Source organism: Bos grunniens, chromosome 25 (genome assembly GCF_055505025.1).
Source record: "Bos grunniens cultivar Pamir isolate PY7600 chromosome 25, Bosgru_T2T1.0, whole genome shotgun sequence".
Classification (NCBI taxonomy): Eukaryota; Metazoa; Chordata; class Mammalia; order Artiodactyla; family Bovidae; genus Bos; species Bos grunniens.
The window spans coordinates 4213938-4230799 of NC_141189.1; the positions used below are offsets into that span (position 1 = coordinate 4213938).

The 16862-nt window shown below is 44.5% G+C and overlaps 1 protein-coding gene and 1 long non-coding RNA gene across 2 annotated transcripts; one reads left to right on the plus strand and one right to left on the minus strand.

The window, feature by feature from the left end:
- Positions 1-4432: 4432 nt before the first annotated feature.
- LOC147344737 (endogenous retrovirus group K member 6 Env polyprotein) lies at positions 4433-6228 on the plus strand (the record flags this gene model as incomplete). Its single annotated transcript, XM_086373833.1, is given in 2 exon segments — positions 4433-5519; positions 5522-6228. Coding segments are annotated over 2 exon segments (1236 nt in total), but the record flags the coding sequence as incomplete, so codon positions are not given.
- Positions 6229-14785: 8557 nt separating this feature from the next.
- On the minus strand, positions 14786-15878 carry LOC147344738 (uncharacterized). Its single transcript, XR_015154240.1, has 3 exons — positions 15837-15878; positions 15575-15714; positions 14786-15108 (listed from the first exon to the last, which is right to left on the minus strand). It is a non-coding gene; the product is annotated as an uncharacterized LOC147344738 (long non-coding RNA).
- Between the last annotated feature and the right edge of the window lie 984 nt (positions 15879-16862).

The following is a 16862-nucleotide window of genomic DNA, read 5'->3' on the forward strand; positions in this document are numbered from 1 at the left end:
GAGATGCCTGCTTGAACTTTCGCTTTCCCAATGTAATTTAATCAACCTGCCCAAGACCAAAATACTTGGGCTAATCTAGATTTTGGCATGTTGTCTAGCTTTAAGAAAGCATGTACTCTGTATGGACCTACTTCTCCTTACTGTATAGAATTTCTCAGAGGATGGGCTGACTGTTGGATGCCATATGATTTTTTTCAAGTAGCAAAGATGGTTTTAAATCCTCACCAATTACTGCAATGGCCAATGTGGGTTAATGATGAGGCCTGACAGCTGATGACTGACAAGCAATCTCATGGTAACCCTGCCAATTTAACCTATGATATACTCACTGGAACAAGAGCCATGGCGGATATGATTGCGCAACTAGCTAATATTACCCCTTAGATGTTACATTTCATTAAAGAAACTGCCTGCAGGGCATAAGCAAAGGTTGATAGCACTAACTCTGATGGTTCATTTGTTAAGATTATTCAAGGACATGAAGAGGAATATTCTCAATGTATAGGAAAATTAAAGGATGCAATTGAGAAATCTATTAAGGATGTGACTTTACAAAATATTATTTTAAAACAACTTGCTTTTGAAAATGCTAATGAGGAATGTCGATCTGTGCTCAGACCTATTCGAGAGACTGGCTCTCTTATGGAATATTTGAAAGCATGTAGGGACATCAGGTCTATGTCCCATAGAGCAAAATTGGCAGCATTGGAAACCTTTAACGTACAAAAGGCTGCTAATACCAAATGTTTTAACTGTGGGAAGCCCGGCCATATGAAAAAACAATGTCGCCTGCCAACACAGGCCGGAAAAAATAATACTACTTCTAATAGGAAGAGACCCCCAGGAGTATGTCCAAGATGTAAAAGGGGGTTTCATTGGCTGAATGAATGTCATTCTAAATTTGATAAGGATAGAAACACTTTGAACTCCGGTGCACAGCAAAAACAACAGGGAAACTGATAAAGGGGCCATCCTCTAGCCCCACTACAAAAGGAGGACCTAGCGTTATGATGCTACAAGCAGCTACATCTAAGAGTGCTCGCATTGATATACCTAGTCCTTATGATATGGAACTAATAGAATTATACAACCTCCACGAAATTCCCACTGGATATTATGGCCCGATTCCACCTGGGACAGTGGGACTGATTTTGGGACGTAGTAGCTGCACAATGAGAGGTTTAATGGTTTTGACCGGTGTTGTGGACGAAGATTATGAAGGGGAAATACATGTTATGGTAAATGTTGTGAAAACAGGAAATGCATACTTACAAAAAGGGGAACGTTTTGCACAATTATTACTTTTGCCATATGTTAAACCAATGAAGGCATCTGATAAAATTCGGCAGGGAGGCTTTGGCAGTACCAACCTTACTGCTGCACTATCCACCTTATTAAAGGAACATCAGAAACCCATGCTTACTTTACGCATACAGGGAAAGAATTTCACAGGCATGTTAGATACTGGAGCTGACATTTCAATCATTAGAGCTGCAGAGTGGCCCCTCGATTGGGGTAAGGTTATGGCTCCTTCTAGACTATTAGGAATGGATAAAACTGATGCCACACAAACTTTCGTCAGTGCATCCTATTTACAAGTGTATGGCCCTGATCAAATTGTAGCTTATCTTAAACCATATATTACTAATATCCCAATCAATTTATGGGGACAGGATTTTCTTGAACAAACAAAAGCCACAATTTCTTTAAATGAACCTTTTTAATGGGGGCCATTGAGTTAATAATGCTGCTCCTCAATTGGGAATCTGATACTCCAGTATGGACACCTCAATGGCTCCTAACTAAAGAAAAACTGGCAGCTCTTATGCAATTAGTTAATGAACAATTACAAAAGGCTCATATAGAACCTTCATTTTCCCCATGGAATTCCCCTATTTTTGTAATAAAAAAGAAATCAGGAAAATGACGAATGTTAATAGATTTAAGAAATGTTAATAGTACCATGTCACCTATGGGACCCTTACAACCCGGATTGCCCTCCCCTTCTATGGTACCAAAAGGATGGTCTGTAGTTATTATTGACTTACAAGACTGCTTTTTTACTATACCTTTTCACCCTAAAGATAGAAAACATTTTGCCTTTTCAGTTCCTTCTATAAATCACATCCTCCTGTTAAAAGATTCCAACGGAAGGTGCTACCTCAGGAAATGATGAACTCCCCTACCATTTGCCAATATCTCATATCTGTTTTATTACAACCCATTAGAGACAAATATCCTACTGCGTTTATAATTCATTATATGGATGATATACTTCTTTCTATGGAATCTGAATTCTGTTTGCAACAGTTATATAATGAAGTTACTACTACTTTTCAAAATCATGGCCTGCTTGTAGCACCAGATAAAATTCACTGGAAAGCACCCTTTAATTATTTAGGACATGTTATGGAAGAATCTAAAATCCAACCTCAAAAAACTCAAATTTCTGTGCAATCTCTACGCACGCTGAATGATTTTCAAAAATTGCTAGGAGATATTAATTGGCTACGGCCATCTGTTGGCATCCCCACCTATGCCTTACAAAATCTATTTAAAATTTTAGAGGGATCCCCTGACCCTAATAGCCCTAGGCAGCTAACAAAAGAGGCCAAAGAAGAACTGGCCTTAATGGAGAAATGCATTCAACAATCTTTTTCAACTCGGCTAGATTATGATTAACCAGTTTCTTCATATATATTCCCTACTGGACATTTGCCCACTGCAATTATAGCTCAGCATAGCCCAATAGAATGGGTATATTTACACACTTAACAGTCTAAAAAAATCGTATCCTATATTGAGAAAATAAGGCACTTAATTGTGTCAGGAAGAAGCCGTGTACAAACTTTGACTGGATTTGATCCATATGCAATACACGTTCCCTTGACAAAAAAGGAATTGCAAAATGCCTTACAGTATAACCTGACCACGCAAATGGCATTAAGTGATTTTCAGAATGTTATCTCATTTCATCTGCTGAAAGGAAAATCGTGGGACTTTCTACAATGTACTAAATTCATTGTAACTAATATCATTGCATCCCAGCCTATTTCCAACGCACCCACCTATTTCATTGATGGCAACAAGAAAGGCATAGCAGGGATTGTCGGCCCTGATATCAAAGAGAAATTGCCCACTACCTATTCTTCAGTACAAAGAGTTGAGTTGTATGCTTTATATACTCTTTTGTCGCTTCAACCATTATCCTTCAATGTAGATACTGATTCCAAATACCTTGCTTCCCTTTTTCCTGATTTTGTTACTGCCTTTTTATACAACCCAGATAGAGAATTATATACTCTCTTTTCACAGACTCAAGCTTTAATTCGCTCACGTATGGAACCTTCCTTTATTGCACATATATGTGCTCATTCAGGTTTACCTGGCCCTCTGGTCGCAGGAAATGATGCCCTTGACAGGCTCATAGCTCCCATTTTTACGTCTGCCAGTGACGAACACGCTCATCTTCATACCAATGCTAACAGATTGCACTCTAAATACCATATTCCCCTCATGGAAGCATGGCATATTATTAAAACCTGTGATGTCTGCGCCCCTCTGCACGTGCGTACTACGATTTCAGGAGTTAATCCCCGAGGGCAACAGCCTAACTCCCTTTGGCAATCTGATTTCACTCACTGTTCCTTAGGAAAGTTTTCTTTGCTTTTTGTCTCAGTTGATATTTTCAGGCTTTATCTGGGCAGTACCTGTCTCTTCAGAATCCAGCAAACACGCCATTTCTGCACTCTTACTCACCTTCCCCATTATGGGGATTCCTTCTGTCTTGAAAACAGACAATGGACCTGCATTCACCTCGCATTTGTTTCATTCATTTTTATCAGAATGGAACATAACACACATTACAGGAATACCCTATAATCCTCAGGGTCAAGCCATTATTGAAAGAGCCCACCGCACCTAAAACTCATTTATTAAAACAGAAAGGGGGAATATGGAAGAGGAGATACACTTCTTATCCCATGAACCCTCAATTACTATCATCTTTAACTCTTTATTCCCTGAATTTTTTAAACTTAACAAAAAATAATTCTGACACTCGTGCAGATAGACATTTTGCAGAAGACAAAAACAGCAAATTAAAAATCAATACACCAATATGGTATAAGCAATTTAATCAGTGGCTGCCAGGAATCTTATGACTCCTAGGCAAGGGTTATGGTCTTGTCATTGCAGATGGAGAGGAAATCTGGGTTCCCCTTCACCATGTCTGCTACTGAGAAGGACCCCAAGACCAGACTCCCTCGGAAAGTGACGAAGTTGACGCAAAGGGTCTTGTCAATGACCCTGGAGGACCCAATGAGGAAACGCCATCGTCTGAATCCTTACCCGACATGGGCTCAAGTGAAAACATGACTCGTCAGGCTGAGCAGACACTGAAGAGTACTGGAATTCCTATGACTCCAGATAAGCTGTTTCTGGCAATGTAAACTGTTCTGAAGAGCAGGAGGAACATCATAATTGCTCCTGGTTTAATAGATCAAGCATTGGAGGCTTTCATAAATCTAAGACAAGTTTCTGGACTGATAAGGACATATTGCTGAATTGGTATAAAGGGGGCTTATCACCCCCACGACCCAGGATTGTCGTCCCCATTGTGGGGCCAGAGCAATGGCACATTTGGAAAACTCCAGCAGCCTTAGAGCACTTCGCTAGTGTTTATGAGACTATGGGTGTGTTTTGTCCTTCTAATTATACCTTCCTATATAATAGTACTGGCTATATTCAATCATGTGTTCACCTTCCGTACTTGTTTATTGTAGGGCATTTTGATATTGACTTATCAGCCAAGATTGTCAATTGTACTGCATGTGCATTGTATACCTGCTTTAATCACATCATTTCATATCACAATGCTAGCATTGCGCTAGTTAAACAAAGATCTGAGTTATGGCTTCCTGTAAACTTAATTGAGCCTTGGACTGATTCTGTATTTCCTTCTGTATTGTTGAAAACTAGGCTTAGGTGATCTAAGCGCATCATTGGGTGGATTATTGCAGGCATCTTAAGCCTTATCTCCATTGTGACTGTAGGAACTTTGTCTGGTACGGCTTTACATAATTCTATACAAAATTGTGATTTTATTACTGCTTGGCACAAAGACTCTCATGATCTGTGGACTCGACAAGCTCAAATAGATCAGCAATTACAAACACGAATTAATGAGTTACAAACTGTGGTTATCTACTTAGGAGATCAAATGCAGCAACTGACTTTCCGAACACGTATACGCTATCACTGGAATTTTACTTCTTTTTGTCTGACTAACATGCCCTATAATAGCACTGAATATCCTTGGAATAAGGTTAAGGCGCATTTGCAGGATCTCGCAAGTAACTCAAGTTTAGACATCAATTTGTTGAAACAATAAGTTGCTAATTTTCAAGTTAGGGTACCTAGAGAATTGTATAGCACTCAATTCTACAATACTTTAACCAAAACCCTATCGTCTCTAGACCCTAGAGCTTGGCTTTCAGGAAGCAATATTTTCATATAGGTATTATCACCCTGCTCTTTTTGTCCTTGATTATAGGATACAGAAGTCTCTAATCAAGACTCCGTGCCTCCCACAATGGAGTCCAACTAGCCGCCGCAGTGCTTAATTTAAAAACAAAAGGAGGATATGTTGGGAAGCGTAGTGCAAAATAGCCGTAAAAGGAGAAAGTCCTTGGGAAAATGGCGAAGGGCCAGAAGTACGCGGCTTTGCACTACGGACAGAAAGACATCTCCTGCCTTTGGTTATGCTCGTCGCCAAGAGTTAATAATAATTAGGGATGTTACTTGTGAGAGCAGGTTGTGGGAGAAGCCCATGAGTCATTTAGAGCGCACTGTCCTTGAAATGGTTCTACTGATTATGTGTTAACTCCGTATGCGCTCTGCTGGCCGCATACTTTGAGCTCTTTGTTCCTGCTTCTATAAAAAAGCTTGACTGCAGAAATCAACTTGTCAGTCCTTGCAAGAGACTGTCCAAGTGTTCTTCATTCAGGTTCGTCGCTTCCAAGTCCCAGGGAGAAAAACCCCAACATACAAGAATACAGTCTGCCCCCTGCAAGAACCCTGACTCCAAACTCACCCAATGGCAATGGATTTTTATCAGATTCCTATTTCTCCTCATAGAGATCTAGGTACATACACATACATGTGTGTTATTTACTCTTTAAGATTTTTCTGACCATTTAAAAAATCTCTATTAAATTTATTACATTACTGCTTCTGTTTTATGTTTTGGTTTTTGGCCACGAGGCATGGGGGATCTTAGCTCCCAGATCAGGGACTGAACTTGCATTGGAAGGCAAAATCTTTAACCACTGGCCCACTAGGGGAAGTCCCTGATTTACTCTTTCTGATTGACAAAACACGAGCGCTGTCCCCAAACTATTATGTATATGTCTTCTTTTGTTTAGCAATTATCTTGGAAATCATCCTGTATTGGTAAAATTTTAGTTTATTAAATAAACACTGTTGCTATTGCACAGCAACAAAGACCAAGAACAGCCAAAAATAAATAAAATTAAAAAAAAATTTCTTGCCTACATTTTCTTATTAAACATTTACAGTTTGGTTTAAAAGAAACAGTTAAATGTTTAATCCATATGCAATTGATTCTTAAATTCAGCACTATAAATACAACTTTATTCTATTTTTACCAGATGTTGGCCATCATTTAAAATGTACATTATAATCGATACATAACAGACCTACAGAAAAGTGCACAAAATAATGGTAGAGTTGAATGAATGCTCACAAAGTGATAAAATGGAATATTGCCAGAATTCCAGAAATCCTTCTTACCCAAGGAAGACAGTAGTCCAGTTTTTAGCACCTGATATTAGTTTTGCTTGTCTCTGAACTCTACAGTACATATTCTTTTGTGTCTGACATTAAAAAAAAACTTAAAAAAAGACACTTGGTTAGCTATCAGCATGCTGTTTACTCATATACAACAGAGATCACAACCATGGATTGACTTCTAAGTAACTAAAAACAAAACCCACCAAGATTTAAATTAAAGAAAGAGGGAAAGGAAAGAACAAATACTGCAGACAGTCTTGGAATGGACACTTTTTTTTTTTCAGACACACCAATTTGCTGTAATCTAGCAAGGAGGTCAGAAAAATCTGTCATTCATTAGGTGGATTAATGAGTGGTATCAGAGAAAACAATTTCAGTGGTTTGTAGATTCACCAGAAAACCTTGAGAGTTTAGCTATGGAAAATAAGTACAAGCCATCTTTCTGTAATGCCTTATCTGCAATCAAAAAGTACTCAGCATTCAAAGAAGCAGGAAAATATCCATAATCAGGTGAAAAATAAGTCAGAACCGATCCAGAAGTAACACAGATGATAGATTTGAGCAGACGAGGACATTACAAGTTATAATAACTGTACTCCATATGTTCACGAACTAGAGGAAAAACTGGACATGTTTAGGAGAAACGTGGTATATATTAAAAAGGTGAAAAAAGAAACTTCTAGGAGGAGAAAAGAACCATGTCCTAATGAAAAATTACACTGGATGAAATTAACAACAGATTAGACAATGCAGAAGAGATTAGTGAACTTGATATTGAGATAGAAACTATCCAAAATGAAAAGAAGAGAAAATAAGGGCTAAATAAACTTACAAATGTAAAAAAACAAAAACAAAACTAAGTCCACAGATCCAAGAAATTAAAAAAATCCCAAGCACAAGAAATATGAAGAAAACAATGAAATATCTTTAAATCAGTGACAAAATGAGACTTCCCTGGAGGTGCAATAGTTAAGACTTGAGCTTCCCATGCAGGGGGCACAGGCTCAATCCTTGCTCAGGGAACTAAGATCTCACAAGTCGCACAGTGCAGTCTAAACATCCATCAATCAGTGACAAAAAGAAAACATATAAATATCTATAGTGAAGTTGCTCAGTCGTGTCTGACTTTTTGCGACCCCATGGACTGTAGCCTATCAGGCTCCTCCGTCCATGGGATTTTCCAGGCAAGAATACTGGAGTGGGTTGCCATTTCCTTCTCCAGGAGATCTTCCCGGCCCTGGGATTGAACCCAGGGGTCTCCCACATTGTAGGCAGACGCTTTACCGTCTGAGCCATCAGGGAAGTAAATATCTATAAACATCCATTATATACAGAGTAATAAACACAGAGTTACGGCCAACTATTTGTCATAAACAATGCAAGGCTGAAGACAGTGGAACAACATTTTTAAAGTACAAAAAAAATCCATACACAGTGAAAATATCTTTCAAAAAAGATGACAAAAATTTCAAATTTTCTCTATGTAAAAAAAAAAGCAGAAAGAATTCATTACCTGCAGTAAATCTTTTAAGATGTGTTGCAATTGATGTTGGCAAAAGTATCTGTAGAGCAGGAAAAGGCTCATCTTGACAAATATACAAAGCATGTGAAAATATAAGACATTTAAAGTCTATGGTCAAACCCAAAGCCAACATAATACTCAACGGTGAAAAGCTGAAAGCCTTCCTGCTAAACTTTGGAATAAAACAAGAATACTTTTTCTTTCAACACAGTACTGGAAGTCCTAGGCATAGCAATAATTTAAGAAAAATAAATAGAAGGTATTCAAATGAAAGGGAAGAGGTACAATTGTCATATCCAGGTGAGATGACACTCTATGCAGAAAACCCTAAAGACTCCACACAAAAACTAATACAGCTAAGAAATTAATTCAGAAAGTTAGTAGGATACAAGATTGATAAATATAAATGTTTCATTTCTTTATACCAACAATGAAATATCAAAGAGAAAGAAAAAAAAAACACCACCCATTTAAAATACCTAGGAATAAACCTAACCAAGGAGGTGAAAGATCTACATCCTGAAAAGTATAAAACACTGATAAAGAAAACTGAAGGTGATTCAAAGAAATAAAAAGATATACCATGCTCTTGGATTGGAAGAATTAATATTGTTAAAGTGGCCATACTATCCAAAGCAATCTACAGATTTAATGCATCTCCTATCAAAATAACCCATGAAACTTTCCAGAGAACTAGAACAAATAATCCTAAAATGTATATGGGACCACAAAAGATCCAGAATTGCCAAAGCATTCCTGAGGAAAAAGAACAAACCTGAAGGCATAACCCACCAAGATTTCAGACAATACTACAAAGCTATAGTAATCGATTTAATTTGTATTTAATACACCTAACCTACCAAACTTCACAGCTTAATCTAGCCTCCCTTAACATGCTCAGAACACTCACATTAGCCTACAGTTGGGTGAAATCATCTAGCACAAAGTTTATTTTATAATAAAGTGCTGAATATCTCATGTAATTGATTGAATGCTATACTGAAAGTGAAAAACAGAACGGTGTCTGTGTCCAGAATGGTTGTAAGTGTATTGGTCATTTACCATCATGATTGTGAACGCGTGGCTGACTGGGAGCTGTGGCTCACTGCCACTGTCCATCATCATGAGAGAGTATCACACTGCATATTGCTAGCCTGGGAAAAGATCAAAATTCTGCAGACTGGGTATTGTTTTCACACCATGGTAGAGGAAGAAAACGGTAAATCAAACCATGATGTGTCAGAGACCATCTGTAAACCTACAGTTAACATGTTAATTTAAAACAATCTAGCTTGGATTAGGAAAAGGAGTACATCAAGGCTGTATATTATCACCCTGCTTATTTAACTTATATGCAGAGTACATCATGAGAAATGCTGGACTGGAAGAAACACAAGCTGGAATCAAGATTGCCGGGAGAAATATCAATAACCTCAGATATGCAGATGACACCACCCTTATGGCAGAAAGTGAAGAGGAACTCAAAAGCCTCTTGATGAAAGTGAAAGTGGAGAGTGAAAAAGTTGGCTTAAAGCTCAACATTCAGAAAACGAAGATCATGGCATCCGGTCCCATCACTTAATGGCAAATAGATGGGGAAACAGTGGAAACAGTGTCAGACTTTATTTTTTTGGGCTCCAAGATCATTATAGATGGTGACTGCAGTCATGAAATTAAAAGACACTTACCCCATTGGAAGGAAAGTTATGTCCAACCTAGATAGCGTATTCAAAAGCAGAGACATTACTTTGCCAACAAAGGTCCGTCCCTCGGGAGAGGGAGAGGGAGAGGTCCGTCTAGTCAAGGCTATGGTTTTTCCTGTGGTCATGTATGGATGTGAGAATTGGACTGTGAAGAAGGCTGAGCATGGAAGAATTGATGCTTTTGAGCTGTGGTGTTGGAGAAGACTCTTGAGAGTCCCTTGGACTGCAAGGAGATCCAACCAGTCCATTCTGAAGGAGTTCAGCCCTGGGATTTCTTTGGAAGGAATGATGCTAAAGCTGAAACTCCAGTACTTTGGCCACCTCATGCGAAGAGTTGACTCATTGGAAAAGACTCTGATGCTGGGAGGGATTGGGGGCAGGAGGAGAAGGGGACGACAGACGATGAGAAGGCTGGATGGCATCACTGACTCGATGGACATAAGTCTGAGTGAACTCCGGGAGTTGGTGATGGACAGGGAGGCCTGGCATGCTGCGATTCATGGGGTCGCAGAGAGTCGGACACGACTGAGCGACTGAACTGAACTGAACTGAGCTTGGATTACTACCAACCTAATTCGGCAGGATACAAAAACACTCTGACAATACACCTGCCTCCTCTATCACATCCTTTGTGCTATTTTTTGCCAAACAAATTACATCTGGAAGGAAATCTGTCCCTACAAATTACCGTCTCAAGTTCCATGTTCGCCTGGTGGATCCTGTTGGGCCAGAAATTTTATCAGATCAGTGAGGGAGCATAGTCCTCCCAGCCCCCAGTGGGCCATGGTGGAGATCATGATGCTGGGAAAACTCAACTCCACACTTTGACACCAAGGGGCGGAGCTCTGCGCTGTTCTTGGGGGAGGAGGCATTTCCTCCAGATGTGGAAATTAGAGACCTGGAAGGATCCCATTGCTTTAAAATGTACCTGGAGGACTGACCTGGTGGTCCAGTGGCTAAGACTCCACGCTCCCAATGCAGGGGGCCTGGGTTCCATCCCCGATCAGGGAACTAGATCACACATACTGGCACTAAGAACCTGCATTCCACAACTCTCACGCCACAACTAAAGATCTGCAGGCTGCAAGGGAGATCGAAGATCCTGAACGTGCTGCAAGTAAGACCCAGAGCAGTCAAAATAAATAAATATTTTTAAAAATCTTGCTACAAATAAATAAAATAAAATAACTGTATCTGGGATTAAACTGATAGGTATGAGTGAGTGATAACAAGGAGAGGTCAATGGCATCGACTGGGTTTATTACTCGAAGTTGCCCTCTAAACCAGAGGGACATCTTGCCTTCCCAGGGCAAACCCCAGAACACCTTTGGCGGGTAGTTTAGCCCTACAGTCAGCAGAGGCCAAATCATCTATGATAAAACCTACAAAAGCTGATTAGCACACCCCTTCACGCTCCCAGACTTCAAAATCCCATCAGACACAGCAGCCCAAGACAACCGGGATCTGCCTCTTGTGGGAGGAGCCACTCCTGTTCCCATTTTGCAGATGGGGAAATGGAGACCCAAAGTTTGAGCGGGAAGCAGTTACATCTCAGCAGAGACCATCCCGGGGGAGGACCGGAGCCAGTTGTCTGTGCCTGAACTCTCACCTTCCACTTTACTCCTGAACTATCCATGTTCTCCAGCCGGCGGGGCTTCCTCAGGCTCCCAAGTCTTCCCCACGCTTCTCAGGGGGACACCGCCACTCCCCTCAGCCCCCCAACTCAGTCCTTCCTTTCCAGGGGCTTTGGAATTCTCTCCAGGGCGGATTGACCTGGGGGTGACATAGAGATCTCCCGGGCACAGGTCTTGAGGCTGGAACTCTAGCCTTCATCTCGGTCTTGGGGCGGGTCTATGGCATCAGGGAGAAGAGGGTTCAGTCCTTTTGAAACCGAGGGCAGTTTTCAGATACATTAAACTCTAACTTGCTTAATAAATAATCAACTGTGTCCTGACTTCAGCATCCAGCTGGCTTTAACTGTTGCTACAAGACGTGAACATCCTCCAAGCGGCCTAAACAATAAGATGTTTGCCCAAGTTGTTTCTCAGGGACTTGAAGCCACCGGTTAAGAACGTTGAGCCCGCGTACCCTCCACGTGGGCACGCAAGCGTGCCTTCTGACGTCAGAGAGCCACGAGCTCCACCTGCAAAACGTGCTGGAGCCGCCCTTCGGCTTCCGGGAAGCCAGAAGCTCAGCCGCGCCTGCGCAGTACTACGATGATCTCACCGTTACCTTCTCTCCAATCACCTTCCCCCACGTGCCTCCCCACTCCGCAGCTTTATCCCACAAATATCCCAAGCCCCTCCCCTTGAAGCAGGCAGGTCGAGATTTGTTCTCTTCTTCCCCGGAGGCCTCGTGAATAACACTTTGCTGTGTGCCTCGCACGTCGCTGTTTGGCCTGTTGTGCATCCGGAAGACGAAGAACTTCCCCCAAGACCCTTTGCTACCTGAACCCTGATCTCTTTCTGGGGAGAGAGGAGCCCAGGCCTTGGGCAGGGGCCGCCCAAAGGCCCCAGCACCAGGGGGGCCACAGCCCAGCACTCAGCCTGGGAGGAGGAGGAGGAGGAAACCAGCATGGGGAGCCCAGCGAGAATCCCTGCTCTCCAGCCCAGAGTAGCCCCGAGGGCAAAGGTTCCAGTCCCTGGAACCCAGAGGCCAGCTTGCAAACCTCATTAATGTCCCTGGTCTTCAACGGCCCCTCCCTTATCACCTCCTTCAGAACCTTGGTTCATTCACAGCAGTAATTGTTTTAATCAAAGTGTTGTCTGTCTCCTTATTAGGTTGTTAGCCCACAGGATGCTCACGACTGGGGTGTCCCCAGGTCCCTAACATGGAGGGGGCCCACCTGGAGAGGGGGAAGGTGAAAAGGGAAAGTGAAGTCTCTCAGTCGTGAAGTCACTCAGTCATGTCCGACTCTTTGCCGACCCCATGGACTGTAGCCTACCGGGCTCCTCCGTCCATGGGATTTTCCGGGCAAAGGTACTGGAGTGGGTTGCCATTTCCTCCTCCAGAGGATCTTCCTGACCCAGGGATCGGACCCAGTTCTACCTGCACTGCAGGCAGACGCTTTACCCTCTGAGCCACTAGAGAATCTCGCTAGAGAGAGGGGGGAAAATTCCGTAAAGAATGAACGCGAGGTGGCGGTGCAGTTCCGAGTTCTGCTGCCAGAGGGCAGGGCTGCCCGCAGGTCCCGGGGGACTGCGGTGGTTTCCGCCCCAGGAAGCCCGCCTTCCCCCGTGGGCTTATTTCTCCACCGAGAATCCTTCGCAGTCCTGCCCAGGGTGATCGGCGAGCCGCTCTGGAGCCTAGACGTGCCAGTCACAGGTGACATAGTGATAGATGTCTTCTGTGAGGGGAAGAAGGACCTGAAAAGAGGGGACCCCGAAGAGACTCGGTCGGGTCTGCTCAGTGCACTCAGTGCTTCTTCAAACTCACAAATACTATGAGTCTAGCTGTGTATGTCTGTGTGTGCTCAGTCGTGTCCGACTTTTTGCAACCCCATGGTCTGTAGCCCGCCAGGCTCCTCTGTCCATGAGATTCTCCAGGCAAGAATCCTGGAGTGGGTTGCCATGCTCTTCTGCAGGGGATCTTCCCGACCCAGGGACTGAACCTAAATCTCTTGTATTGGCAGGCGGGTTCTTTACCAGTCCGTGAGCAGGGGGCAAAGGAGGTGGGAAAACATCTTGTGCTTCCTGAGAGGTCTTTCTGGAAACAAGGAGAGAGGATTCCTGCCCACAGCATAAAATTTTTTCACATTTCAATTTATATCCCATGATGGTGAAACCCGCTTTTGGAAATAAAATAATAACATCCTTGGCCTGTCCTCCTCAGATAACTGGGCATCATGCATCCCAAGTATGGTCAATGGAATTGATGGGTAGCAAAAAGTACTGCTCTAGTGAAAAAAGCATACAGAGATCGCTGAAGACCCAACTGCATTGAAGAGCTGCTGGCCAGGGACCTAAAAATCATTGATTGTGTGCACCAGGAGGCTCACGGGAAAGACAGAGTTGTCTTTTCTGAGAAGCAGAATGTACAGGTCATATTGGTATGTTTAGATCGGCCAGTGTAGGATTATTTACACCGTAAAAATTGGCAGGACTTCCCTGGTGGTCCAGTGGTTAAGACTCTGTGCTACTACTACAGGAGACACAGGTTTGATCTCTGGTCAGGGAAGATCCTGCATGCCACGCAGCCCAGCCAAAAAAGAAAAGAAAGTTAGCAAGCATTACCAATCAGGGTTGGGTTTATTCAGAGTCAGTTGTTGACACTCGGTGTCACGCCACGGCCACAGTGCGGGCGTGGCAACCATCCCACCTCCGGTAGGCTTCCCTGCTCCACCTGGGACCCATTCTTGCTGCCCGAGATCTCTATCAGGCATGGTCACTCCAGGCCCCTGGTGCACCCCACCTGTGCAAGCTACACCCCTACCCGTGCTGGGCCACTTTATATTCACCCATCTTGCCTTCTGCCAGCCCCAGGCTCTCTTCCCTTTCTGGCCTCCAGCTCCGTCCCGGGCTCTTTTCCTGATGCTCAGGCATTCCCCCTCTGACCACCTGAAGGCAGATGTCACTATGGGCCAGCGGCTCCGGCTTGGATGGAGTAGAGGGTCTCTCCAGACAATAGTTGGTATCCCCAGAGGTGGAGTTACGGCTCCTGCTGCCTACAGGGCCCAGACAGCCCCATGGCCTGTGCCCCCCACACTGGACCCCAGAACACAGAACAGAGCTGTCAATGAACACATCGCTTTAACCTCAAAACAATTTTAATAATCCAAAAAGAAGCAAGAGAGGGTACATGCCTGCCAGTGCTCTGATGCCCATGCCCAGCCCCTGATGCTGAGCCTGGGGAAGGGGGCCTCAGAAGTGGGTCTTGGGGGTGTTCACTGGGGTGGGGGAAGCCCCAGGTGCCCCCCGTAACCCTGGATGCTTCTCACAGAGCCACAGTCCTGCCTCCTGGGCTTCAGGGCTGCACCGCGGTGGCAGCCACCTCATGCCACAGGAGGACAGCCAAAGTGAGGGAGGTGGTTTGCAACTGCCCGCTGGCCTCTGTTTCCTCCAGCTTGGGGACCTGGGGAAGAACAAGCAGGCTCCAGGTGTGGCTGGAAGGGTGCCCTCCCCAGCCAGCGCCCTGGTTCTCTGTGCAGTTCCTGGAGAGAAGCCACAGGCAGATCCCCCGGGCTTGGAGCAGGTGTGGGGTTGGATCTCCGATGCCCCTCCAGACCTGTTCCCAGTTCCCTGCCACCCCGTGTCTCTCCATCCTCTTGACTCTCAGGGCCGGACCAGTCCACCTTCATCCTGTCCCCTGTTCTTACCCGTCCTTGCCCTCTGCCCCACCTTCTTTCTGTCCCATCATCTCTTTATTCCTACCCCTCATCTGTCCTGCCCAATCGCCTCTGTCCCTCGGGCCCCCTCCCTGTATGTCATGTCTATGTCTTTCCCTTCTTGGTGTCCCTCTGGCTCCCACCCTTGCTGTCTGCCTCCGCCCCTCTTCCCTGTCCTCCTCTCCCCAACCCCCAATGAGAGGCTGTGGTGACCTTGGAGGAGGCTCTGCTGCAGGCTCTCCTGGGTTTTGGTTTCCGGGATGGGAGCGGCAGTGGCAGCGGGGCCGGGGGCAGCCGGGAGGAGCAGCAGCAGCAGGATCAGCGGGCACCACATGGCTGGGCAGGCGGGGCGGCTAGAAGGGGGCGAAGGGTGGGTGGTCAGAGGCCCCGCCCTTTGTCTCCCCGCTTCCACGGGCCTGGCGCCTCACTCACAGGTGTCACTCTTCTCCGGCCCACAGGCCTGAGCGCTTCTCACCTTTGGTGCCGATGCGCCTCTGAGCCCAGGCCGAGCTCCACTGACCACGCCCCCGCCTGGCCCCGCCCCTCAACTGTTACGCCCAACTCCAACTTGTTATGAATGCCACGCCCCCAGGGCAAAGCCACGCCCCAACTCCGGAAGCCCTGGTTTCATCTGTAGTGTCCAATTTTTCGGTTGTTTAGCATGAGATTAAATCTGTTTCCTGTTACTGCATCGTCGAAGGCACAGCTGTACTGTCTCTGTTCCCACTCCACAGCCTTTGCTCACAAGTCAGCGATTCAATGGCCGTTCACCCGTCTGGAAGGAACTATAAGGGTTTTGAGTTCTTCAATATGAACCAGAGTTTATTTTTTATCTTGATTACCTGTGGTGACTGGGGAGTCATCTTTTTCCCTTATGGCCTCATATAACTTAACTTGGGAAACCTGTGACATTATCACCACATATCATGTGTCCCCTCTAAACGGCTCAGATGGTTGGACAACAAACCTGGACATAATTTGGATGGAATAAGGATACGCTGGTAAATTTTGCCCTCAGGTGTAAGTGGTCTTGCTTTAAGGTCTTTTGACCTACTTAAGAGAATTTAGAGATAAAGTCTGGAGTTAACGGGCTCCAAGTTGAACATCGGTAAATATATGAAGTGGGCTTATGATGCAAGGGGTGGGCGTGACCTAGCTTGACCACATACCTAGTGCTTGAGCCCAGGAGACAGAGTGAACAGTGAGCCCAATGTGAGGGTCACACCTCCACTGGTCACACCTAACTCCTTGGTCACGCCTCCACCAGCAAGCAAGGCACAAATAATATGCAGTGCACTCCATCCTGCAATGCGAAAGACCTGGGTTTGATCTCTGGGCCCCTGGAGAAGGCAATGGCACCCCACTCCAGTACTCTTGCCTGGAAAATCCCATGGATGGAGGAGCCTGGTAGGCTACAGCCTATAGGGTTGCAAAGAGTTGGACACACCGAGCGACTTCTCTCTCACTCCATCTAATGTCCTAATTCTTCATTGCTGTACCA